Genomic DNA, 27156 nt, shown 5'->3' with positions numbered 1-27156 from the left:
TGCTTAGTTTCTATATTTCGTTATAAATATCTTTCTTCCACACTGGAAATCTCTGAACTAGTTAGCCTGCTGCTAACCAATCTCCAACAGGACCCTTCTGTTGAGAAGTCATTAGACTGGAAATGCAAGTTAGTTCATTTGGAATTATTAGCAACTATATAAAATTATCCCAGGACTGTGTTTAGTCCTATAGCATGTGCTTCATTAGCATGATAAAGATATATATTTCTTTTCAGGAACCAGTGGAATTAGCTTTATTCTCAAACACACTGACATTTAAAAACAGTATTTTGACAATCTGTCAGCTCTTGCTCTGAAACATAATAGCTTTATTTTTAGTTTTATAGATATTTATGACTTGTAAAAAACATAATTTACAAAAGAGATTTACCCTCACTGTCATAATCATCTGCAATTTCCTCTTCGAGTCATTTGGCATTGGGTCATATTCTTCATGTCGCATGCTTTCTGGCTGCAGAACATAGCCAGTGCGTCCATTAAGTGAAAACAAGGCATGGTTCAATTGCATGTATTTATCTAGGGAGAGAGTTAAACAGTCGTAACAGAAGATCCCCATTTGAATAAAGCTAAGGAAGTAGCAGACTAATGGCTCCTCTCTCTCGTTCTTTCTGGTCACCACTTTATCAGAAAGAGCTGGAGAGGTAAGTTGGAAGACTCGGTTCCCTTCAGTAACTGAACCCGACAGGCCATTTCTCACCAATTTTAATCCCAATAAACCCGTCTCCATTCACAATTAGTTTCCTATCAATGTGTCATAAGCTAGCTGGCCCTTACCCGAAAGTGGAGTACAGCCTACCCTGTGGCTGAAAAACTGTTCATCCACCTGAAACTTCCTGTAAATATCTCTGCTTGCTTATCACGAAGATATCAAGGTGAAATAAACCTTTTAGAGTTTGTGGCTAGTTAGGCTCAGAGACAGGGCTTTTGAAGACTGAGTGTTAGGAACCAGCTCTATCAGGTGATCCACACATTCAAAATGAAACATTAGGTCTTGCACATCCCTTCTTCCTGGGAAGTACAAATAAATAGGACAGCCACAATGACTAGAATAGCAGAGGGGCCAGAAAGGGGCTCGTTTATGGTGAAATGCAACATGGATTAAATCCTTTTTTAAAGATAATATTACCTGGAGTTTGGAAGTTAAGAGCCACCATCTGGGAGCCACAAAGCCAGAGGCGAAATGGGTCGTAGTTGGATGAATCGACCCTCTGTCCTTTAGGATAGACACGTGTCAGTCCCTTCAGGTTGTATTTCAACAACTCAACTGGCTTTTGCTTAACAATGCTCTCTGCCTTGGTTTCCGCAAAAGAACGTATTTCTTTGAAATCAGGATTTTCTACACAGGGTAGGGAGGAAAAAGAGTGGTTACTAAATGAAGAAAGAAGCCGACATTCATACTGCATTTCTACTAACACTTTGTTTTGCTTTGTTTTGCTTTGTCCTTTAATGCAATAATTGGCACAGTTTTCATGCAGACATGGCAAATTGGTTGAGCATCAAGTCTGAAAGTTAAAATTGCCTGCTTGTCACATGCTTTGCAGCAGGGCAAATAAGAGTCTATAGTCATGTTCTTATCTCATCATTGCTAACAATGTACTTCCGACCACTATAACATATATTTAAGTGAGACATGTCTTCCTGGGATTAAATGGGGAGAAGAAAGGGTGAGCTAGGGTTAGCCAATGCATCAAACAATGACTATAATTATACTGTCTTAACCACACTGACAACTTATTAAAAACGTTTGCAAAGGAACTTAAATAAAAAAGGCACATTTTCTGGTTTCTCCAGCAGCAATAACAAAAAACTGGAATAAGCAGTACATATCTCAGTGTCAGATTCCACACCTGCACTTACACAGACCCCAGTTCTCATTTATGTTATGAGACCATATACTATTCCAATAGCTTACATAAACAGCAAACAGGTTCTTACAGTAATATTTTTACTGTATACTGCACAGCAAATCCATTTTGAAGGTTTTTACAAACCAATCTTAATGTTCAGCCAGAGTTTTTCATCTCAAAAAAGTCAACTGCCACATAACTAGTGAGCTTCCCCATGAAAGACACCTATGAAAGGGTGTCTGTAGTTAACTAGTTAGAAATTTGTGACAGTTTTCTGGTGACAGTTGAATAGCATCAAGTTCCCTAGTGTACAATTTCAAAGTGCCACTGAAAATGCACAGTTGAGGCAGACTTTGTTTCCCAGTGGAGAAAGGATAGATTTTTTTCCTTCAGTTCTAAAATTTCAACTAACACCTGGAAAGTTAGTAGAAAGGGTAAAATTCAGATGTAATATTAAGGGAAATACCTAAGTTGTCCTTGGTTTTACTTGTTGGCTTGCAGTAGATTACCAGATCAGATAATTCAATAGCAATCAATTGATTCTTTTCCCAGTATTTCCTCCTGTTCTCCTGTAAAACGTAACAAAGTTTTAGATTACAGATACACTGAGTATTATGGTACAGTGACTCCAGGGTATACTCTAATGAAATGACAAAGTTGATGTATTCTTTGTTGCCCAGATTCCTATCTGATAATTTAGACACTTGCATAGATGTAATGACTTTAAGACGCAATTCAGAGAACAGGCTAACCAAGTGGCTTGGGGTTTTAGTTGGGGGTTTGGTTTTTGGGGGATTTGTTGTGTTGTTTTGAGGTTTGTTTTGTTTTGTTGGCTTTTTGTTTGTTTTGGGGTTTTGTTGTTGTTTGGGGTTTTTGTTTGTTTGGGTTTGTTTGTTTGTTTTAAACAAGTGTTTCAGTGTTTCCCTGATCAATCCTACTCAGAATCCTGGCAAAAAATTATTCCTTTTTACTTTTAACATCTTAACATTACTCAATTTTAGTTACATTCTCAACTTTATACCTCATATAAATACAAATGTATGCGGAAAAAATGCAAAGGGTAGTGAAGCATCTCTCTAGTTATTTACAAACCTGAGCAGGACTTAAGCCTTGTTAGTAACTCCCAAACAGCTAAATTCAAACCCTCTAAGCATCATTCCTGTAGTTTTCTATTTGGGCACCAAACCACTAACATTATGTATGGAAAATCATGTACAATCTTGTTGTCATCATCAGTAATAAACCCACTTCTATGTTTGCCGGCACCTGCTCTGTGGAAGCTGAGCAATGGTCCCTGAAACCAGAGACTGGGAACTACTGAAATCAGCGTGACTTGTCCTGAGTGGAGACATTTGGGCTGGAGGCTTTTCAGACATAAGAAGCAATTACAGGATAACAGAGCCCCATATGTTGGAAGAATCCCATACTGAACAGTGATTAGCTTTCATACAAGAGGTTATGAAGGAGCAGCAATTAGAAAGTCTTCCAAAACAATTCCCTCAACAAAATGAACTGAAGAGAGATGAAAAAATCAGAGCTAGGGAGCCATGGGTTTCCAGAATGTTTCACTGAACCAGAGACTATACACTGAAGTCTAAGAAAAACAAAGAGGAATATGATGTTTAGACTTGGAAGTAACCTTTGGAAAAAGCTGTACAAATCTCATTGTACTCAGTGATCCACCACAGTTTCCCAGACATTACTCAACAGTAATCAGAGCTCCAAATAGCAAAGGACCACTTCTAGATGCCAGGAGCTCATCTTTAGACATAACCCTCTAGCGATAACCAAGCAGGAGAGCTAGCAATGAACAGCATGCAAGTGTCAGTATTAAACAGGGATAACAAGATATGTGAAGCTTAGTTTTACTTTTTGTGTATAATGGACAGAGCCCAGAAATAAACTCATAAGATACCTGTATCATATTGTAGCGTAGTGTTGACTCACTATGCCTTTTCCTTCCCCAAAATTCAGCCTGTTAAAAGTGCTGGCAAAAAAAAGACCTTTCCTCATCTTTATCCACTCCCCATGCAGCAGTCTATCGTGTGAGCTTTCGAGAGGCCACACTGTGAGAAAAGCCTCCTGACTGACAAAAATGAGTTTTAAAGCATCTTTGAACACAGACTGTTTAATACTTTAACTGTACACTGGGAGAAAAAGCTGCCAAGCTCCTAAAGAGCCATTGATGTAGCACAAAAAACATTCCATTTAGAGACACTTCTTCTAGGTCGTGTTTCTCTTTTTTTCATTTTTATTTCTAAATGAAAGCCTGGCATAATCACCATATCTCTCCTCCCCCAACAATAGGTCAACAGCTCCTGTCACTTCTTCCCTTGCTGAATTTGCAGTCCTCTGCTTGAGACACCAACTTGCCTGCTATAAATAGGATTACGATGACCCTCAGAGCATTACCACTCCAGACAACAGATAAACAGCATGAGCCAACATGATACTGTAACACATTTTCCATCATTTGTATCACCCACTTAACAATAAAAAGTTCATAAAAGCAACAAAGGAAAGAGTATACTTAAGCATAGTCATTGTAAGGGCTTTTTGGTCGTGTCAAAGACTTCTTAAATACTAGAAAAGATGACAGGTAGGTAAACTAATACATCAGAACAGGAAAAGCAAGTCCTGAAGAATCTCTTTATGTGGCAGTACTCAGAGGGACATAGAAGCTAAACCTAGGCAGAATCCTTTAGTCGTTAAGCAAGGATTTTCAAATACTATTACTGACCATCTGGTAAATCCAGAATGTGCCTATTAGTTACAAATAAGGGAAGTATTAGCCACACAATTCCCTGTCAATGCCAGTGCATTCACTGGAAAGCAGAGTTAGTAAACAGGATTAAGAAGAGTTTAGGCAAAGGCAGCTCAGATTTCACATATACTCACTAGTGGATTCACAACTCTGAACAGAACAGTCTGATACCTGAGTTTCTTCTGCTTAACACTAGGGTTGCACCAGTGTAACCAGATGTCAAATGGTGATGGTATCTACTTTGTACTACTAAGCATGCTTCTCCACTGAGATGTAGGGTGCAACACAGACAGTACGCTTCTGAAAAAATCCTGTTAACATAAATTTACATAAAATGCTAATTTATGTTGCATTCCCAAAAGAGTTCAGGGAACAAGATTCACAGCATCAATAAAATGAACAAAGAGCAATATGCAAGAGAGTGAAGGACCAGGTGTTAGCAAGGTTTAGCAGTTTATGGCAGCTAAAGACAAATCCTATTGTAAATTTATAGCAGTTCATTGTTTTTATATCAATACCTCTTCTGTAGTTTTCCAAGTGATTTCACGAATACTTTGGTACCATTCAAAGAGTTCTTCTACTTTATCAGTTGCAAACTCAACACATGGATCTTCTAGATTCTTAGGTTCCAGAATGAAGACAAAAGGCTTTTTGTGTTTCCCTTGTGGCATTTTCACTGTTAGGCAACACAGTAGCAAGAAGTTTATACTAAAATCCAACAGTTTGTCTAAGCTGTCATTGTTGATTTATTGCAACAGTTAGTATCATAAAGTTTCATCGTATTAATTGTATTAGCTATATTAATACAGGTAGGTGTTTTGGTTTGGTTTTGGGGGTTTCTTTTGGTTTGTTTTTTTAAAAAAAAACTTTTCTGCTAAACATAAATGTGTCTTCTCAACACAGAAAGCTCAGGAGTGCACATGTAAGCATCAGAAAATACATACCAACGTTGTACGTATTGAGTACCAGTATGCCACGACACAGAGAGCCTAATGGATTGTCTTCGATAATCTGAAAAACATGAATTAAATCTGACCCTAAATCTTCTCTTGAGTGAATATACACAGGACATGAACAAATAATAAACACGCACCATTAAATCTAACCTCAGTTTCACTGAAACCATGCCCACTGCAATGTTTAAAAACCTGTTTCCATATCAAGAATTTCTCATTCTGAGAAACATCACATGAGAATCTCTACAGGGTCAAAATTAGAAGTGCAGCTTCTGCCCTGACACAACTCTCATTCTTCAAGTCTGCTTAAAGCTGCAATGACCAGACAGGAAATCTAATACACGTGTTTTCCTCCAAAGACTCCTGACAAATCATGGGGAGTACTTTAGAACAACAAAAGAACTCAACGTTTTCTTTTTAAAATAAAAAATTTCAAAACTGCTTACTATGGAGTTTTGTTTTCTTTTGTTGAAGAGACCTTTGTCCAAGACTCTGGACTAGATTTTTAGACACTTTTCACAAATAGTGTAGGATTAGTTATGCAAAAAAACTTAATAACGGAGTGTGAAATGGCTAGTAAGATGTGTTTGTATACACAGTTTTCTTATTTGCAAATATTAAGGCAGTAATTATACAGGCAAACTAGTTAAAAGTTTCAGGCACATTATTGTTTAGCCAAATTATCTGAAAAATCTAAACTGGTATGATTTTCATTAGCCAGAAATCCCCTAAAACTCCACCAAATCAGCTATCTCCTTAAGTAGTTTTTTATGAGTGATGTCCTGACAAAAGCATTCAGCAGCAGAGAACAGTGAAGAATGCATTCATTTCTCTGTTCTGTGTTCTCTCAAACACAGCATGCCGTCATAATTCTATAAACCAGACTTCCAAGTAGGTGGCATCGTCTAGGGAAACACAGCGGACAAACCTTAACCCTCACCTGGCTTTCAAGCTCAGCAGAGTTATCAGATGACAGGTCTTCAACATAATTAGATGGAAAATAGTGTTGGACTTTTTCTCCATAATCTCCCTTCCACCTGAATTTTAAAAAAGTATATATATAGAAAAAAAATAGTTAAAGAGCTTCCACAGGCCATTAATGAAGCAATAATCCTCGAGAAATTGGTCATTAATACCCCATACTAGCTTGTCTAGCTGACTATTGCCAAAATATAAGTGATAAAGTGGCTAAAAGCTCTAACAAAGTGATCATTAACTGTAGTAAAAGATTATTTCAGAGGGATTACAGTTACTGTAAACTGCAATTAATGACTTAAGAAGCTTTTTCCCCCTCCAGTACTAAAAATACTATTATGTGGTTGATTACCCTGCAGAAACTACAGGGAAACGTTAGATTCCCAAGCTTTCCAAGCAATTTACAAGCCAGCTAAGTAAGAACACCTCTTATGAAAGGAGACTGTACAGATAACTAAAAAAAGGTGGGTTTGATTCCTGAGAAGTACTTAACAGAGCAAGGAAAGAAACAGAGGAATGACGACAGTGGTAATAGATGTGCGACATCCCAGAATACACAAGTGTTTGGGAAGGATGAATGTAGCAAAGGGAAAATACTGGATACACTGAGCTGTGGAGGTTCTGCAGGCTGAGGTTATTGCTGTCGTATAGAAAAATGGAAAAGACATGAAAGAAGACTTGAGGATGAGGGGGTTTGGGTTGTTTCTTTTTTTAATACACTAGCATTAAGATTTATAAGGCCACAGTTAATAGGCAGCTATCAGATAATAGGCAAAGTTTTTAAAAGCTACTACCCAAAGCTCATTCTTTTCCTCCATCTACTAAGTCACCAGAATTTCTCCTGTGAGGAATCTTTGTCCTTACCAGCCTCCAGTTTCCTTTGTGACGTTATGAATTAAAGCTCCTCGAGAGAAGCTCAGTTCATCACTTCTTTTGGCTCTGTAGTCATACAACGCTTTCACTGTTCTCTGAGGCTTTAAGAGAAACAGAGCAAAGGGGTCATCTAGGGGTATGGGTCATAAAATAATCAATAATGCAATCTTAAAAAAAAAAAAGAGGGGGGATTGGATCCCTTTTTTCTGTTATGAAGCTTAGAAAACATAATACTAAAGTTCCAGAGTGACATCTATTGGTGGAAGCAAGTCATGCTACTCAACTGCTATTCTTCAAGTATCAGCTTAGAAAAAGAATGTTTCTTTTATGGGTGCTGCAACATAATTACTGTAGGAAACAAAAAAAGAAGACCACAGTGTGAAATATCCATCCTCTATCTTCATGACATGTATTCATATGCAGTTGGAGTTTGTAGATTTAGATGCCTACAAAGCCTCCACTTCAAAACCACATCAGCTATCCTGCTGGTCACATTTCCTTTAGGAAGCCATGCAGTTTTAGCAGGACAAGCAATTTCTTTATCTTGAATTTACTGCTACCCGAATTCTTCAGCAGCAATGCAAATTCACTGGCCAAAAAGACTAAAAAGAATTACAGCCACAAATTTACAAGCAGGTGATCTTTTATGAGAATTTACAAGTAGGCAGGCCCTAACAAGAATTAGAGATAAGTAGATGTTTGCTGTGCCATTTATTTTTATAACGTTATATATATCTTAAAAGAAGACAAACTTTAATAACTCATTAATAAACCAAAAGAGAGCATTTTTATATAGAAAGCACATAAATAAACTCTACACCTGTTTGTGCATGCAGGCCACATTTGCTAATGGAACTGCAATAATTTTGTGCACAAACAACAGTGCTCAAATGCACAGACACACACAGACACTCACACTTGTGGTTTACACATTGTACTTTATTTCCATGAAGATTTGGCCTTCTCATATTGAATCTTCTCATGGGTTATTTAATTTGGAGGCATACCTGCATAAGCATGCATGCCAAATCAAATCACCTCCACAGGCTCAACAGCAAAAAGTGCCCAAATTCCCAGTACGAATGAATCAATACAGGTTTTGCACACAAGAAAGTGTGTGGCTACAAATTTTGAAGAGATGCCAGAAAAAAGTCCCACCCTTTAAATTACTGCTGTGCAGTCCCCCATAAATCAAGCAGCCTAACACTTCCAATTATCCTTTTCAGTACTGCTAACAGGAAATCAACAAATAGGTCTCATAATTTTCAGAAGTCTACAGTAAGTATGAATATGTCTCTTTAAGCATACCACTGTAGGGGTGATTTCACTGGGTTCCACATACATCTTGACATCATAGAGGGAGTTAATATCTTTTTCCTAAAAACAGGAGGAAGGAAAAAAAAATGAATTTACAGGAATCAAAAATTATTAAAGTACTTAATGTTAATAGAACATTCATTGCTGAAACCACCTTTCTGACCATACATATGCAAATAGAAGAGGAAAGCCGGACACCTATGTTAAGCTCATTTCTATAGTTGAACACCGATGAACATGAGTTTGTTATTTAACCTGTCTATGCCTCAGTTTAATGAACAGTAAAACACAATGAAACAGCAATACCTCACAAAGACATCTCTTAATCAGTCAAATAGCTTTGAGGTTGTGAGTACCCTTTTGCGTGCAACCAGGGAAGACAATACCTACACTTATGATTTCAGTGTTACAGTACTTTAGTTCCAGTATTGGTTTCACTATTAGATAAAAAATTCTAAACCAATATACACAGTCATATTTTTCATTTTATTCTCTCCTTGTGCTTCCATTTGGACCTGGTCCTAGGGTACAGAACCTTAACTATAGGCAACATTATAAAACATTGTGAGGTCTAAAATCTTTTCAGTCCCTTTTAGTCTCCCCAGAAGAAACAAAAAAGCCAGCCTTTGATTTCCTCAAACATGCCAGACGTGTTTTTCCTGCAGTTCCTAACAGACATATTTGAAAACAGAAGACAGCATCTCAGGGCTTTTCAAAAGCCAGTTACTTCAGCAAAGCTCTCTCATCATGAAACACATCCATCCAGAACATAGGCCTCTATCCAAAGCTAATTATCCAGGCTCGTAGTTTAGTCAATGGAAAGAGACAAGTATCTCTTGGGGACATTTCCTCTTGCTTATCTCAGAGTGAGCCTTCAGAGGTACCTCTCACTTTTTACCGCAGAAGGCAGTTGGACACCATCCCCAAGATGGCTCCAGTGTAGTGAAGCGAATGCCACTGCCCATCCAGAGCCAGAGGCACAGCAAAATATTTAATTTTTTCTGAAGTGCTTAGCAATTGGCATCTGCATGATCCTTTTAAGATCTCTGCCCACTCCAGCAATAGCAGACAGGGCCAACGGCAAGTGAGTATTATCAAAAACTCATTTTAGCAGAGCAACAATCCCCTGCTTCACAGAGCAGCTTTTCTAATCAAATCATTAGGAAGGCAAGAGTTGACCTGTAATCAAAGATTAAGTTCTATACTTCACATATCTCAAAACCTTTGTGAGAGAAGTCCAGTATAACCAGCTCAATTTCACAGATAAGAAAACTACCTGCTTAACCTCCCCCAGCAGACATCCAACACAGAATCAAACCCAGCACACCCAGGTCTAGATCTGGGTCTCCGTCTGCTGCAGCAACTGGCACTTGTAAAAACACCATCACTTACCATGCTGTAGCGCTCCAGCAGCTCCTCAGTCACCGGGTAACGCAACTTCATTTTCCTGTACAGCGGATGCTTCTCATAGTACGTTACCAGCTCCACTAAACTCTCAAAATAGGCCGAGGTTCCAAGCACAAAATGGCGACCTTCTTGCTGAATTCGGAAGTGCTTCACCTTCCCCTCCGCTCTGTGAAACAAGTGCAGGTGCTGTAAAAGGTATTGGTACTTGCAGCGAGAGCACCAGTGCTGTAAACTGGACAAAAACTGCTTTGTGCATCTTAATCACGTGAAATATTTTCTCCCTCTTCCAAATCCTCTTTTATTCAAATTGAATTCCAGTTGCCTGATTAAACTCACAAAAAGACATCTCCCTTTTCTACAATGTACAGGCCCTTGGGACAAATCCATGCATTTGCTTAGATTAAATTTCCCTGTGTTTTTTCCCCTACAGAGAGGTATGCTGTCATCTTCACACCAACACAAATGTCTCTGATGAGACCAAGAGTCCCTCTGGAATCCACTGCTGTTGATCTGCTGCTGTCCCTAAGCGATAGACAAATTCCCCTCAAAACGAGTAGCTGTATTTTCCCTACAATCATTTTGCTGACTATAGGAATCAATTTTGAAAGAAAAAAAAAATCTCTTGTGCTTGAACACAAGGTTTGTGCTTGCACTGATAACACTAGAACCATCCACTGACAACAATCCACACACACAGAAACCCCCTGCGTCCTGTTCAAGCCGCTGAAGTTTTGGTAATTCTTGTTTTCCCCACTGTGAAATGGTTTTACTGAGACGCTGCAACTCAAGTTACTTCAATATGCACCTTGGTAACAGCAGAAAGCTTCAAACAAAAGTACACAGGGGACTGGGGAATTCTGGACATCTTCAATACACAGCAAGGCATGTAAATAAGAGGAAAACAAGTATTTGTTTTTCCAAAGCAATTCCATGATTCTATGATTCTGTATGTTGCAGAAACATGCATTTTCAGAGGAACACAATTTGATTTGAAGGCAAAACGGAGAACACCAATATTCTATACATTTTATTAATGTTGTTGCAAGAACCACGGTTTCGAAAATATTTCCCTTGGCAAGAAAAGTCAACAATCTCATTCTGAGATTTCATTTTGCTCGGTTATATGACAGAGCAGGATTTCCAGGGGATAAGGACCTAGAATCACTGCTGTACCAGCACCAAAGAAAACTTCAAAATAACACTCCTCAGAGTGTCAAGGAAGTGAAGGGGCATGCACCGTTCTGTATGGGAAGAAAGGGACAGTCAGTGCCCAACTATTCTTTATAAAAGCATAAAGGTTTATTCCAGTCACAAATTAACTCTGGTGCACATTCTCATACATGGACCTGCTGCACAAATCAACCATGCTAATTACTCAAACTTTGAAAGCAAGAATTTCATGACTCTAAAAAGACCGCAGTATTTTTTAAATAAGAAAAAACAGAACACTGTTGGGCTACTAGGTAATGTAGTCCTATCTGTCCTTTCCTACCTGAAAGTCATGGCAAACGAATCAGGCTCATCTCTCTTTCTAATCAGAAAGGCTCCATCTCGAGGAATTCGCATCAGCATGTCTTCTGCCTCTCCCCGACTCAAGTTGCTATAGTACCAACTACAACAGTTAAAAACCAAAATGGACAAAGGATTACAAAGCTTGTCAAATGTCATTCGGTAAGAATAACAGGCAGCGTTATTAACGTTAGAGTTTCAAACATTACAAGAAAAATTATGCATTAGATTTTCCCCATCTTGCCACCTATGACAGCAGCTTATTACAAAACATTGTAATGCAGCAGCTTACTTTGGACGAAAGTATCAAGAATAGATCAGAACACCTTGTCTGTCAGAAATCATAAAACATAAATCTGCATTTCTTCCTGAAACAAAGGCATTGGATCCTGCTTTTAGTCTGCCATTCAGTTTCCAGTAGTTTATTCAGATTGACATAGTAGATTTAAGGAAAAGCCCAAACACAGGTGAAAGAAAAACACCAGGCATTTGAATTCTTTTATTCAGAGCTTGATTTTATCTTTCACTGCAGGGGTGGATCTATCTTGGATCTAATGTGCCTTCAGTGACGCTGTGGCCACTTACACTGGCTGTACATCTCCACCTTACACAGAAAGGCAGGAAAGCCTAACCCTTGAACTCTACCCTCCCCTCTCATTGGCTTCCAAAATTGTCTACAGATGGTCAGGGACTCTCAGATCCCGGGTGGGGCAGGGGCTGCAAAATAAGAAGTTTAGAGTCACAGGTCAATATTTCACATGCGAAGAATTTACTTTTTCTCACTGCAAAGAAAACAGAACAAAAGGGCAGTGATGACAGTGTTCTGCCAGCAAACACGATCAAGCTCTGCCCAGGATCTACATCAGGCAAATACCAGCTGGAAATAAATACCAAGCTATACTACTTCCTATCAGCATGGGGTTCAGTCAGCCTAACCAAGTCTGACAGGGGTGAGGTGGATGGTGGGTTTAGGAAAATGTAACTCTTTGGGCTCACTGCCCACTCAGAGTTTTCCACATGGCACAGACCATGACCACTTACTTGCCAGACCACAGCCAACTACTAAATATCTAATCCAGCCTACTGGGTGTTGTAAACCACTGAGCAGAGAAAGAAGGAATTGGCACACTTCCACAGCATTACAGTTCTCACTGATTTTCCCAGTTGCTGCTAGTAAATTGCTTTCCCAATGACTGCTCTCTGTTGTACCAGGCTCTCACAAAGTCCTTGACCTTTGTCAGCATCTTTCAGGGAATACTATTCCTATGACATCCGCAGACAACAAACACTCAGTTGGGCTCCTGAATCCAGGGAATTTTCTATGCAAAAATCCAAGACCATCTAAAACAACACAAAGGGGACTGACAAAACAACCCTGGCGCTTGCCTTCTTCTGTACGTACTCTTTAGTCTCATGAGGGCTGGGATTAGGCACAGCATCAGTCAGACGCAGCTCAAATTCAGCACATCGCAAGTGGGCCTCCTTGTAGTGTTGAATGAGATCATAGATGCTATCAAAAGTGAGGTTGTCCGTCAGGTAGTATTTCACAGTGTCCCCATCACTTGAAGAACGGATCCGACAGTGCTGGACTCTACCTGACCTCCTGAAGAAACGAAGAGGGGCGTAAAGAAAAGAAAGGATTTATAACAGGTTTTCTTCTTTGGAAGCGTTTCCTCACCTGTTCCTTGTCAACTACTTGGTAAGCATGTGAAGAGGCAAGAAATCCGTATCATCTTGTAAAAGACCCAAAGTAGAACAGCAAGGAAAACCCCAACAAATAAGATTACAGGACCAAAAATAATAATTTTTAACCCACAATGGTTTAAAATCTGGCATACACTTACTCCCTGCAAAATTTGCTCTGACAGCTCTCTGGATCAGAAACCCATCTGACACACTATTCCTCATAATGTCCCAACCAGAAGAAAAAGAAAAAAAAAAAACCCCAAACTACCAAAAACCAGCCAAACAAAAATCAACCCTCAAAACTCTATTTTTTTTCCCTATAAAGGATCCTTTAATTGAAAAGGCCAGTCTTTGCTAATACAGGTAAACTCATGAAACTACCTTTTCAGGGTAGAAACCAGTAATTTGTCCCAAAACTAAAAGATCAAATTTTGGCCCACTCATTGAGGAAATAACAAATCCTATATCCTGCCACCAGCAGTAGGAAAGGCAAGGGGGAACAAACCAGTCAGTCCTCTCTCTCTTGACAACTGTAACACTTCAAATAAAGCCTTCTCTGCCAAAATGCACTATTCTACACTGAAGTTTAATTTAGAAAGCTATAAACGCATACTTGAAATATACACACATTTTTGTGCAATGCCATAAAACAAACAAAACCCACATAAAATTTTCATGACAATCACCATACCAGAATGACAAGGTGCAATCATTAGGGAAAGCTTCACTCTCCCTAACTAGGAAAGTCCCATCCTTGCCACCCATTTCAGCACAATATTCCTGGAGTAGTTTCTCAGCAGTTGTTCTGCCCTCCTTCATTTTCCCATGGAACCATTTCTCTTTTAAGTGCAGTTCAGTACGTTTCACTTCCTAGACCAGAAAATAAGAATTTTTACAGTGCACTTCTAATTTTATGATTTTGAAACAAAGTACTTGTTACTGATATAAAAATCTACTATTTCAAGATTTCATCTCTTCCTAGCCCTGAACCATCCTTCCACAAACAAGCCAACCCCCTTTATAGTAACCCTTGACTCTCCTCCCCGGTCAAGCTATTTCTTTGGAGGATTGATCAATTTCAGCCTTATTCAACTATGTAATCAACAGAAAGTGAATGAATGCAGCAATGCAAACACTGATTTATATATTCAAGGCAAAAGATCCTACTGCTGATTCTCAGTGTTTCTAATGAGCTTTTTCCAGGATTCATCCATATCTTCCTTACACATTAATTACTTTTCTGACAAACATCTAGGTGAATGGGTAAAATGCTCTGCATGTGCAGAAAGATCTCTGAATCATGCACATACATGTTAGCAATAGCGGAGTGTGCATGGAAACCTGAAACTTCAGAACAAGAAACCATGCTGAACATCACTGCTATTGCAACCCTTACTGAGCCTCATGTTTCTGCTTTACCATGCAAAACAGCCAAGTAATACATGCTCACCTGTGATAAACTCTTTGCAAATGTGAAACAAAGCATGCACTGTGTAAGAGGTGTGCTGTATTACTAACACTGTCTAGTTTGAGAATAGCAATAATACTTAGCCAAACGCATATAAAGACTTTGATTGTCAATGCACACATCAGCATTAACACTTAAGTACCAAAATTATACTTCATTGTCTTTGTACTCCTCTTTGCAAGCCCTGAATTAGCCAAGAGAAAAAGTTAATTTTATTAAAAATACAGTTAACTGGAGTACCTTGGCAAAGACCTTTTTTAATTATTTTTTTTTATCTCCAGATACACTTGTTATCTGGATCCTCTACAATTTCAACATTGGCATAAAAAATACACATCTGTAGACACTGAAGTAATCTGAGAGAATAAAAAGAACATGCTTAAACAATAAAACATAGCCATCACCTTTGATGAATCTTCATCAGCATTCTGTTCTATATCATCGCTGAATGAAAGCTTTTCATCAGCAATAGCACAGTAGTGACGAGTCCATTTCTAAAAGTTGAGAGAGTTTAGAACAATTAACAAGGCAGAGGGAAACTCACTAACCACAATTTCAAAACAAGGTGTACCAATAAACAAAATCTCTTCTTCCCCTCATTCACACCTGTTCAACTGACAATATTACTTACACAAACGATGAGAAAAACAATGTAAATGTCCAGTATTACACAACCTAGTTAAAAACTGTAGCAAATGTCGCATAAATGATACCTGTTCTATTGTGTCCCACATGTAAAGTTCTCCTTGTTGCTTTTTTTCTTCTTTCTTGTCTTCCAAGTTCACATCAATGTCTCCCTTCGGCCCCAGTTTTTTGTGCTTAAAAAGAAAAAAAACCCACCACGTTCATACACTGACATAGGATCATCATATACCAGCATACTCAGCATTACTGGAAGTGTGTCCCTCCATTGCACAGCCTTCTTTTGTCATTACCATAACAACAGCTGTCCCACAAGGCTTTATGTAACAGCGCTGGAAGGTCCTTCTTTAAAATTTAAATCTCATAATAAAGGTTAAAAATTTAATAAAGGTATCATTCAAGCAACGACGAAACAACTAGTTTGATAAGAGCTCACCATTCTTCAAAAGACAGAAGACATGAAGTGGCACATACCAAGAAATAAGGATAAAACAAGAATCCCTCTGCAGAGAACAGGACAAGACACAAAACCCAAACCAAACCAAAAAGGTAAGGAATTAAAATTAATGGGCAATACAAGAAAAATGAGCAGAAGGGAAATCTTTTATGAAAAGAGGGGATAAGTTCTACTTTCTTTAGAGTGCTCACAAAAAACAGCGGCTGAAGGGGCTAAGGGTAACATCAAATACTTAACTGCAGTTAGTGATGGGATTAATCATCTCGTATCTAGTAGTTCTCAACTACATTCAGTTCTGTATAGCCTACTGTAGGTAGATTTCAATTTGACAGGCTTATCTCAGGAATCCCACAGGCCCCTAAAGTAGGAGTTGCCTCTGGCTGTTTACTGACAACATTTTCCAAACAAAAGCCAAAGCACACAACTAGCTCACTGGCAGGTGCGTATCTATTTAAAGACTCTCTAACTCTTTTTTACAGAGGACAGAGTACACGGATGTTCCTTTGTGCAGACTCACAGTAGTCTGTAATTCCTTTTAAATCTGATCTGTCATGTCATTATTCATGTGCCTATGCAACTCCCCTCTGTGCTCTGCAAGGTAACAACAGACAGTTTGGAGGGAAAAAAAACCCAAAAACTTAAGCACAGAACTTTTGCACCTTATAGTGGGGTGCCTTTATTTCCAGTCTCACTTTCAAGAGCTGCAGGCTCACATCTACCTACCCTTATTTCTTCTATTCAGAAGTTTAATACATAGGGTGCAGTACCGTTACAAGAGCTGGAAAACTGAAGCATAGACAAAAGTAATTATTATTTTACTAAAGAGATCGCAAGCGGCCCTCAGATCCTCAATCTAATTTTGCCTTTTGAAATGTTCTACTGCAGTTTCAATCTGAGGAGCCTTCTTTTGGTTGTCTGCCTTGTGTTGCTGCACAACAGTACTGAGCAAAGCACCTGTATTGCCCAGAAGGTAAGACACACGAACAGTGACTGCCTTCTAATAGGAGCACTTCTGTGTTTCACAAGTTGCTGTCCTGGTTTCAGGACATACGTAAATCACACTGAGTTAGTAAACAGCCATCAATTTTTGCAGTTTGCAAGCGATCGTGACAACTTAAGCGTGCAGCCCGCAAGTGCTTTGGGTTTCACTTGAATGAGAGGCATTTATTGAAAAACAGTTAATAACCCTAACTTTCTATTCAAGAACATAATTTTATCATTATTAAGCGGCCGAATCATGTAAGAAGTCTATGATGAGCATCTGCAGCAGTGAGACGCTAGAAGACCTTTAGAAAAGAGCTGACATTCGATCTAGCACTTGAACTAGCAACACTTATCACAAAAAACAACAGCAAGCACTTTAATATGCAGTGTTACAGAACTCCATACAATACTGCAAAGTATAACTAGTTCACACTTCAAGCATGGGGTTTCTTGTCTCTCAACAGAAACTAACAGCTAAGCTGTGAAGCCCGAAGTAGCATTTCTGGCTCCTGCTCTTGTTTTCCTATTCTATCTACCAGTACACAAAGCAAGCCTACCTTGATGATGATTTTTTCTTTCAGCTGGGTTGGTGATGGTAGCTGATCTGCACTGGCTTCAACAGGCTTTGTTAAAAGCTGATCCCCAAATACCTCCTTGAACACTTTGGCCATGTGTCGCTGCTGCTCCACGCTACAGTGCTCTTCGATTGACAGAATGACTGGGTATCTTTGATGGAGAGAAAGAGGTGAATGAAGACAATTTCTTTTTGCTACAACTGGCAAGGAAAGGAAAACGGCATCCTCTCTCAGTCCCCAGATCAAAGGAAATATATAAAGCAAGTAAGAAGACAAAAGGAATAGAGATAGACACACTACAGATAATAACAGATGTGCAATCATAGCATCATTAAGGTCAGAAGGGACCTCTGGAGGCCATCTAGTCCAAACCTATTCTTTGGGAAGGCCCAATTCCTAGGTTAGATCAGGTTGCTCAGAGCCTTGTCCAGCCAGGATTTGAATAGCTGCAAGAACAAAGATCCTTTCCAAGCTCTTCGGGCACAGTTTCAGTGCTAAAGCACCATTATGTGAAAATTTGTTTCTCCTCTCCTCAAAATTGTGTCTGTTTTCCTTCACATGCACTCTGAGAAGAGTCTGGCTCCATCTTCTCTATAGTCCTTCACTAGGTACTGGAAGTCAGCAACCAGACTCCCTCATTAACCTCTTCTCGAAGCTAAACAAACTTAGTTCTGCGAGTTTCCCCTTGGGTATCATGTGCTCTGACCCCAATATTGAAAACCGAGGCAGAGAAAGCACTGAGTACTTCAGCCTTCTCCAGTCACTAAGTCTCCTGTCAAATTCAGCAGCAGGCTCACACGATCTATTGAAGACCCACATTCGGCAATAATGAAGACTACTAGAATGTCGTTATTCCTCAGTTACTTTTTGCTCTAAATTACAGAGAAAAGAAGTTCAGGAAGGTCTAAGTATATGAAAACAGGCTAAGGGAAAATAAATCAAAGCTTACTCAGATGCAACAAAGGCATGATCTTTGATTGCCTGTACTACGTCATCAAACTTGATCTTTGTTGTCCGTGTCCATCCATGGTAAATGATGGGTTTCCCATCAGGACCATCCCAGCAATCCACTAGGAAAGACAGGCAGTGGAAAAAGAAAGAGACCAAGCAGTTACTAAAGTAACTCTAGTACAAAGAATACATCCAAATCTTCAGTGTTCCACATACTGAATCATAGTCTTCAATGTTCTAATAAAATATTCTATTAGATTAATTTATATCTCTCACAGAGGAAATTAAGTTCACTTAAGTAAAAGCAATACAAATAACATATGACATATAATTTTCCCAAAGCATTATCACGTGCAAATCTGGAAACAAGGAATTCAGGCAGCTCTACTGTCAGTCTACTAGTTCAGAATAATTTTCCAGGGATAAATACACTCCAACAAGTGGCAAGCTGACAGCTTATCTATTTTGTTGATTTTAACCCTGAAACTCTAATTTGAGATACATTTTGCATTAGCCAAATTGAACAGGCAGTAGCAGCTACTTTTATGAAGTAACTGGTGAAATAACATGAAATAAAAGTCAAACTTTTCAGTAAAGTACACAACCACAGGGATGAAGATGCATACACAGTTAGTGGAGAACAAATGCATGAAAACTTCAACTGCTTTACCTGCAAGATAAATGGGATGGCAAATGGCACCAAATTACAAAAATCTCTGTGCCTTAGGCTTGTCTGTATTACAAGGAAGGCAAATAATCTATCTCCACTAGACAAGTAATTCCAGTTTAAGTCCTATGCTTTCATATAGTAGATCCAAGATTGAATTTTTTTGTACAATGAGATGAGATTTAGAAAGACCTTCTTTAAATTGCAGGGGAACAAGAATCACAGCAAGTGAACAGAGAAATAGTGAAGCATAAGAAAAACAATTTAGGGAATCAGTGTTTTTTTTATATGACTAAAAACAAACTAGTTCTTTATTTCAGTTCTTTTTTCTTTCTTGGTAAACAGGGGAAGCTACTTATACGGAGAGCATGTTATAAACCACTGCACAAACTCTTTACTCACACTCAATACATCGACATCCCAGCCTAAGGCACCTGATGTAAGCTTCTGTGGAGGATTCACTTCGAAGCTGGTCTCCTGTCAGATATCTAATGAGTAAAATAAAGTTGTAAAAGACAGGCAGTCAATTTCAACCATTTCCCACTCACTCAGCGACAATTTTTCTCCTGTCATAGAAACTGTATGTTGATTTTTTTTTTCACTTGCAATGGAAGAACTTGACTCTGCTGAACCTCGTGCTATCAGATTTTTGTATGGACCAAATTATAGGACGTTAAAGGCTAGATCTAAACATCAACCAACTCCAACTGACACGTTTCTGGAGAGCAGATCATGAGCTTTGAAACATACCTAAACCTCATCATGCTGAGGCATAATCATGTTGGAGGGATGTGGAGTGTATTTAGAGTTACACCACACCCTATACTTCAGAATATACCTATAAGCTATATCCATATCCACTTTATTTCATTCCCTACAATATTTTATTTGGTCATCCCTCCTCCTTCTCTTTATACCTCCTTTCTTTTCATTACAATGCTAGATGAGCAAATCCCCTTCATCTGAAGACAGTTCAAACTCATAGCCACATAGGTTTGTACTTGGGCTAAAGAGCTTGCATGCCACAGATTGTCAGGGGAAAGGGCTGGATACCTTAGACACAAACTACAGAAATCAGCAGCTAAGTTACTAAGCATAAAATTCTAAAACCAGTAACAACAAAACACAGCCCCTGGGCTTTCAAAGTTTTGGCTGTAAAATGAACTCAGAACAATAAAGAGGAGTATGGATAGCAAACTGCAATCCTCCTCTGCCTCAAGCACCTCTGTCTGCTCTAATCCTTGTCATCCGGGCAAAAACCATGAATAGCCAAGTCCTGATCATCAGATGTGCTAATTTAAGGTCTCCATATTCCTTCCCTGCTCAAATCTTTTCCACTTTGTGACACTGTAAACTGTCAGAGTATCTATCAATAGTACACCTCACTGCCTCCTTTCCCAAGGCAACAAATCCACTGCCGTTCAGATCCCACTAATGGTATGGGATTTTCCCACAGGACAGCTAGGGTTCTTATGGCATTCTTACTTTCAGGTACAATTAAAGCTGACACTAGCTCACGAGGCTGTTGGTGCTTGGAAAAAATGGAAGCTCCTTCAATAACTATAATTTCTGAAAGCAGAGAGGCTGGAACAGTTTCAACTCGAGTTCTTTTTATTTTTGTAACAGGATTCAGAGTTTGGGTTTTCTGGCAGCTGAGCTCGGTTATACCTCAAAACCTCTAAGATCTTAAGAGAAGGGGAAAAAGGAGTCCCACAAACTGTAGTTGCCACATTTACATCTGTCATGGTTTTGCTGGGATAGAGTTAATTTTCTTCACTGTAGCTGGCATAGTGCTGTGTTTTGGACTTAACATGAAAATAGTGTTGATAACACACAGATGTTTTGGTTGTTGCTGGGTAGTGCTTGTACTAGTCAAGGACTCTTCTAGCTTCCCATGCTCTGCTGGGTGCACAAGAAGACAGGAGGGGAAGGGGCACAGCTAAGAGAATGGATTCAAACTGGCCAAAGGGATATTCCACATCATGTAACATCATGCCCAGTATGCTAACTGGGAGGAGCTGGCCAGGGGAGGCAGGCAGCAGTCGCGGGTCAGGGACCGGCAGTGTCGGTCAGCAGGTGGTGAGCGGTTGTATCATTTATGTTTTGCCTTTTTTCCCTTTTTCCTGTTTCCTTTTTATTATCATTATTGTTGTTATTATTATAATAATCATTATCATTATTGTTTTATTTTAATTATTAAACTGTTCTTATCTCAACCCACAAGTTTTTTTCCTTTTGCTTTTGCTCTTCCAATTCTCTCCCCCATCCCACAGGGGTGGGGGGAGTGAGCGAGCAGCTGCGTGGTGTTTAGCTGCCAGCTGGGGCTAAACCACAACAACATCACACTTTATAAAGGTTTCACACATCCACACATTTCTGGCATAATTTAGAAGTATTACTTTCTCCTAATACGTGCCAGGTCTGTTTGAATAGGGATAGACAGTGGGACTTCTGGTAACTTACGTGTTATGAGAAGAAGAAATCCAGTAGTGGGACAAAGGATTATTCATGTCCTGAGCATCTATTGAATCATATTTCTCATCCCAAATACTGTTTTCTTTTGCAAAAAGGTAAGTGAGGAACTATAATACAAAGAGAGAGACTGAATTTAAATGGTTTTACCATACAAAACTAAAAGAAGCCCAGCAACGTAGCAAGAGAAGCCTAGATGATCTACCATTCAATCAACAAACTAGGAACCAGCAGTGAAATAAAAAAATCCATGAGGAACTATTAGAAAGTATCATTATCTTACCTCATCAACGAAGAGGAAGGGTTCAGCAGTTTCTCTCATAGTGTCATCAATAAACTTCGTCATTCGTTCTCGGACTTTACTGAGATCTTGTGCCCAAGATTCCTTCAGATAACAGTAATATGGTAGAAAAAAAAAAACTTTAGAAGTGGTGTTATTCTATATAAAATGAAATAAGGAACAGAGACACCTACAGATGGGATTTACTTCTCTCTCATCTGGCTGATTTACTGACAATATATTTTATTGTACCCATATATCTTAAGAGTTTCCTCTATGATGTCTAAAGGCAAAGAAGATCTCCATCTAAGCACCTTTATATAGGTGGGAGGCCAACAAAATACATACTACATATATACACACATGCATGCACACACAGAGAAAAAGCCGGCCTCCTTGAAGGCTTAACTATAATCTCATTTCTAAGTGCAATCTGAACATCCTTTGAACACAGTGAAACAGGGAGAAAAAGAAAGTAGCGAGCTTATACAGGAAGTGTAGGTCTCACTTTTCAATCATTTGCAAACCTGGAGCTTAGCAGCTCCTAGCAAGTATCGCACAATTTTTTCCCATGGTGCCTGTGCTAAATAACATTAAAGAAGATGACGAAGATGCAAATCCAGTCCCTGCCTCCATCCTTATCTGCTTGCTGGTATGGGACATCAAACTGGCTCCATTCAATAGAAAATTACCTTTGACTGGAATGCAGGCAGTCAGCTCAGCTTTTTATGTAAGAGCTGCTAAAATGGGGCCATGGCCAAGGCATTACCCCAGATGTACCTAGCATAAGAGCTGTAACTAGGCTGGGCTATCATCTCTGACATACATCCCGTGTTTATTTCTAAACTTGTCTGTTTATCTACATGACTAAATAGAGACCTATTTACTTTGTCCACCCTCTCGTCCTCTGGTGCACTTTCAGAGTCTTTATGTAGATGAAAAATAATAGTCCTTGTGAACTTCAATGGCAAAACTAAGGAGAAATCTTTTCAAGGTCTAGTATCACAGCTGACATCAATCATATTCAATGAACATCACATTTCTTTTCAAGGCGCATAGAATTTTGACCTCTAAAGGTCCATTCCAACCTAAACCATTCTATGATTCTGTGATTCTATGATAATTCCATGAGACAACCTCAGGAAAAAGAACTCAAGATTTCTGCAACCTTCTCACCTGCTGTTCATGTAGAAGGAATCTCTGAAAGTCATGGAGATGAACTGCGGAAGCATCTGGACGGTCAGTATTTCTTTAAAAAAAAAAAAAAGAACGGGAAAGGGAAGCTAAAGAATTAACAGAGCAAGTGTCATCAGATGTTATAGCAGCAAATGACATAGATTTGTATCTTGGATTTATGGTATAAATGTGCTGCCACCACCAAGAAACTTATCATGACTTCAGTGGAATTTAGGTTAGGCTTGTGATAGTGTATTTTGAGCCTTTAAGTAAAGCCTCCTGGATTCCTGATGTACTTTTGATGGTGATTCACTGGGAAAAGTACCAAATCTCTGCTCATTTCTTTTTAGCAAATGAGCAGCATTCGCTTGACAGGGATGTTGTTAAGCTTAGTTGAGACATACGGAGGCACTGTTCTTTTAAAGTATCATAGAACCACACTTCCATAAATAAATCCTTCCATTTATTACTCAGATAATCTACTGTGATAGATTGAAACCTCCTGAAAAAGGAGGCAAGATGCAGCTACACCAAGAAAAAGTAGCACAACTGCTTTCTCTTTTGTAGGACACAAATGCCACATCGTCTGGTACTGACAAGGTATTTATAATCTACCCATCCTTGATAAATCTGTGCTTTTAAGCACTCTCACGAAGTTTAATTCATATGACATGACCAAGGGTTAAGGAAATACGCAATACACTCAAAGCAAACTTTTAAAGTAACTTCCTTTATCTGTTAGCGTAATATTCAAAACCAAGATAAACTGGTTTAATTCACAGTCAAAATGTCAGCAATGCCTGTGACCTTCCTTTTCATGCTGTACACATTTCCCAAATTTTCAAGTCCACCAAGTGAAAGATGCAGAAACTGTTACTGTCAGCATTCTGCTCAAGTCTAGGCAAAGCCGGTGCACGGCACCGGTCCCCAGACTGAAGTTAAAATATCTCCATCAAATTGTCCCTCAATAGTTCCATTCAGCTCTTAGTGAAATCAGAGAATAGGCAAATTTTCTTGTTCATACCACTTGGTAGTCAGAAGGTAAAACATAATTATCAAATTATATTCAGGACTTATTACTATGATAAATTCACCTTTCTGAATGCAAAAAGATGTATCATTTCACTTACTAAAGCATCAGAACAAAAAACAGTGATGTAATTAAAAAATATTCCTGCAGTACTACAACCATATGGAAAGGTGGAAGAATAATAGAAATGAAGAGTCTCACCCAAGAATGAACACAGAGGAATCCTTTTTGAATTCATCAAGAATCTTAAAGCAAACAACACAAAAAAGGGAGAAAAAGGTAAATAATAAAAGAATATGCGATTTTCTAGCTAATTTCATCTAATAATGTCCATTGGTTTGGGAAGAGGAAATATATGCATTTCTGCTCTAGAGAAGCTGCATACAAATTGGCAAGACACATTTTTAATTAAACGCGTAAGAAAAAAAACATACTGCCAAGGCTGGCAACGGCCACAGCACTTCAGGCCTTTCAGTGTGAATACACGCAATTCTTGGGCAAAAAACTTGCTATTGATAAGGTACCTGATACACAGAATCAATCAGCTTTCTGGGGAAGCTTTTATTGTTTGATATCCCAGAATAAAAACTGGAATTACATATCATCCATCACATTTATTCATGTGAGTATAAAACATAACTTGTTCCCAGCTTGGAGCAGCATAGTTACAGATCGCAGGAAATTTATCAACTGACCCAAAGTAGTTGTTGAGCAAACTGAGGAGTTTCTTTGAAATGATCCACAAGGGGCGATAACAAGAGTTTAAGGAAGTCAGATAGCCTCCTTATTCTGTGTTTTACTCTTCAACTTTCTGCTCAAGCTAATTAACTAGACTTTCATGGGTAAACCTAAAACCCTGTCAGTAAATGGAGATTCTTTATTACTTCACAATAATTTCAGCATCGCTTTTAAACAGCACAAGAAAGCTCTGCTGCCGAAAGAAACAGCGCTGACTTTCGCTATCAAAGCTTCTATTTTAGCAACTGCAAGTTCAATCAACAATAAGCACAGTCGTCAACAAAGATGTTTATGCAAGTAATTTCAAATTACAAGTTTTCTCATAGTTCCTAACTTTCAGAGTCACTAAATGACTGCTGTTTCCAACAACTTCATGAATCTATGCAATGAATACATGGAAACAATAGTCAGGCAGTTGCCCATATAAATTAGTTGAAATGTAATTTCACTGCATTCGTGCCTCCCAAGGACTGTCTGATGCCCGTCTTGTAATGGACTTACCAGCGGTAACCTCCAACCACGACAGACAATGAGAACAATAGCTGTTATTTGATGCTCAGGATACATCCTCATGATTTACAGAATGTTGTTAGTGATAAAAGAGTAATACAAGCATGGAAAAACCTTGCTCCTATCAGTAAAGAGATCAGCCAAGCCTAACGAAAAGACATTCTACATCCTGAACAAACTCACAAGAAACACACTTCCTAGAAACCCTGTTATTTCTGTGCATAGCTCTACTACCAACACACAAGAAGCAACATGAATGAATGACTTATCTTCTTAAGCCAATTGCTGATGGTGACTGTTATCTACACATCAAGTACAGTACTATACCCCTTTTCTGTTACAAGAATGGGGAACAAAGAAAATCAGTAACAATCAGAAATAAAAAATAATCAGCATTCACTCTTTATTCTGATCAAGCAGTTTAACAGGATGAAGACTACGTATAAAAAGCTTACCGATTTCTGTTGTTCAAACATTATTTTCTTGTAGAACAAATGAAATTGTTCAAAACTAAGCTCTTCCTTATGAGCACCTATTTCCTACAATAGAAAGTAGCACGCAGTGAGTTTAGAATTCCCCGAACTGCATTTGCACAGCAAACAAGTTACTCTTACTCCAGCTGCCACCCTCTCACACAGTCTGTTCTACTCCAACTTCATTTGTTTTAATCACTTGGGATTTTAAAAATTTATTTAAGAATACAAACAAGTAATCAGGTTCTTGGTTTGTGACACAGTGCTTCCAGCCCACATCTTTGGCCTTGCATTTTGTACCCTAACTCCATTTCCACTATGTTACTAAGAGTGAAGTAGTGTCTCATTCAGTAATTGTTAGCTGGAGCAACAGAAGCAAGAATGTATGCTTTAAGGGTGGAGAGCTGGAAAGCAGGAAAAGGTGGGAATATTTAAAATTCCAGTAGGAATGGAAACAACCTTCAGCAGTTATTAATATTAGCACAGGTTGGCGCGAATAGGTTATTACTTGATCATATTGAAAAAAAAAAATCTTTTTCTTATATATGAATTTTATCTTAAACATAAAATATTTTCCTATGCACTTGCACAGTATCAGCACTGGAGCTCAAAACGCAATGTTGGCTTTGGTCAACTGTACAATGAAAAGAAGGAACATTTATGTCTATATTTTCTTATAGCCTTAGATATAAGCAATGCCAAGCTGAGAAATTAATTTATATCATTCAATTTACTGTACATGGTAAGAAGCAAAAATATAGGCAGTATCCTGAAAACACATAACACCACCTATCAGATAATACCAAAGAGATATAAGTTATCAGGTAATTACCGCAAATTTATCCTTCAAAAACTTCATGCTGCTCACTTTGAAGTTCACTTGGGGAAGGACAGTTTTCAGCTCTCTAAGACTGATACTGGGAAAATAAAAAGAAAAAACAAAATATGGCAAAAACTCCACAGTTCTACTGTATCTAGATAGCTACTAATATATTTTCTATCAACACAAAAATGTGACTATTGAAACATCTTGGGTAGGGCTCATCTCACAACTGTAAACTATAAATCTAACATCTACATGCGAGCAAGCTAGACATGTTTTCTAGTTAGTGGGGAGAAACAGTCATTTCAATTTATTTGGGCATCCATATTAGGATGAAAAGAACTATGCTGCAGATACTCCCATTTCTCCCCATCAACAGTTAATCGGATCTAGATCATCAGCTCAAATATAGATGTTTACACACGGTCAGATGAACTGCAGCCTTCCATTGTTCCAGTCCCACTGAAACTGGAATATAGACACAGAAAATATTATACAAAGGATATACCAAACGGGTGAGCAGAAACAGAAAATAAAAAGCTCCAGTTCTCATTA

General features: G+C 38.6%; 1 protein-coding gene across 2 annotated transcripts in view; it reads right to left on the bottom strand.

Annotated features, from left to right (window-relative positions):
• Positions 1 to 27156, bottom strand: part of PLCG2 (phospholipase C gamma 2) — a 66655-nt gene that overhangs the window by 10166 nt on the left and 29333 nt on the right. For both annotated transcript variants that reach the window (XM_064459652.1, XM_064459653.1), the window contains 23 exons: positions 26611 to 26695; positions 25761 to 25844; positions 24259 to 24302; positions 23028 to 23100; positions 21855 to 21956; positions 21563 to 21681; positions 19502 to 19587; positions 18431 to 18551; positions 17464 to 17632; positions 15537 to 15641; positions 15228 to 15317; positions 14047 to 14225; positions 13072 to 13272; positions 11653 to 11772; positions 10146 to 10326; positions 8745 to 8813; positions 7428 to 7537; positions 6529 to 6625; positions 5577 to 5643; positions 5151 to 5308; positions 2335 to 2437; positions 1148 to 1357; positions 392 to 537 (listed from right to left, as the gene is read on the bottom strand). In XM_064459652.1, the coding sequence (XP_064315722.1) occupies positions 392 to 537; positions 1148 to 1357; positions 2335 to 2437; positions 5151 to 5308; positions 5577 to 5643; positions 6529 to 6625; positions 7428 to 7537; positions 8745 to 8813; positions 10146 to 10326; positions 11653 to 11772; positions 13072 to 13272; positions 14047 to 14225; positions 15228 to 15317; positions 15537 to 15641; positions 17464 to 17632; positions 18431 to 18551; positions 19502 to 19587; positions 21563 to 21681; positions 21855 to 21956; positions 23028 to 23100; positions 24259 to 24302; positions 25761 to 25844; positions 26611 to 26695 (2719 nt within the window). The remainder of the gene's footprint in view (positions 1 to 391; positions 538 to 1147; positions 1358 to 2334; positions 2438 to 5150; positions 5309 to 5576; positions 5644 to 6528; positions 6626 to 7427; positions 7538 to 8744; positions 8814 to 10145; positions 10327 to 11652; positions 11773 to 13071; positions 13273 to 14046; positions 14226 to 15227; positions 15318 to 15536; positions 15642 to 17463; positions 17633 to 18430; positions 18552 to 19501; positions 19588 to 21562; positions 21682 to 21854; positions 21957 to 23027; positions 23101 to 24258; positions 24303 to 25760; positions 25845 to 26610; positions 26696 to 27156) is intronic.

This window comes from Phalacrocorax carbo, chromosome 8 (assembly GCF_963921805.1).
Source record: "Phalacrocorax carbo chromosome 8, bPhaCar2.1, whole genome shotgun sequence".
NCBI lineage: Eukaryota > Metazoa > Chordata > Aves > Suliformes > Phalacrocoracidae > Phalacrocorax > Phalacrocorax carbo.
This window is presented reverse-complemented; position numbering and strand designations above follow the sequence as displayed.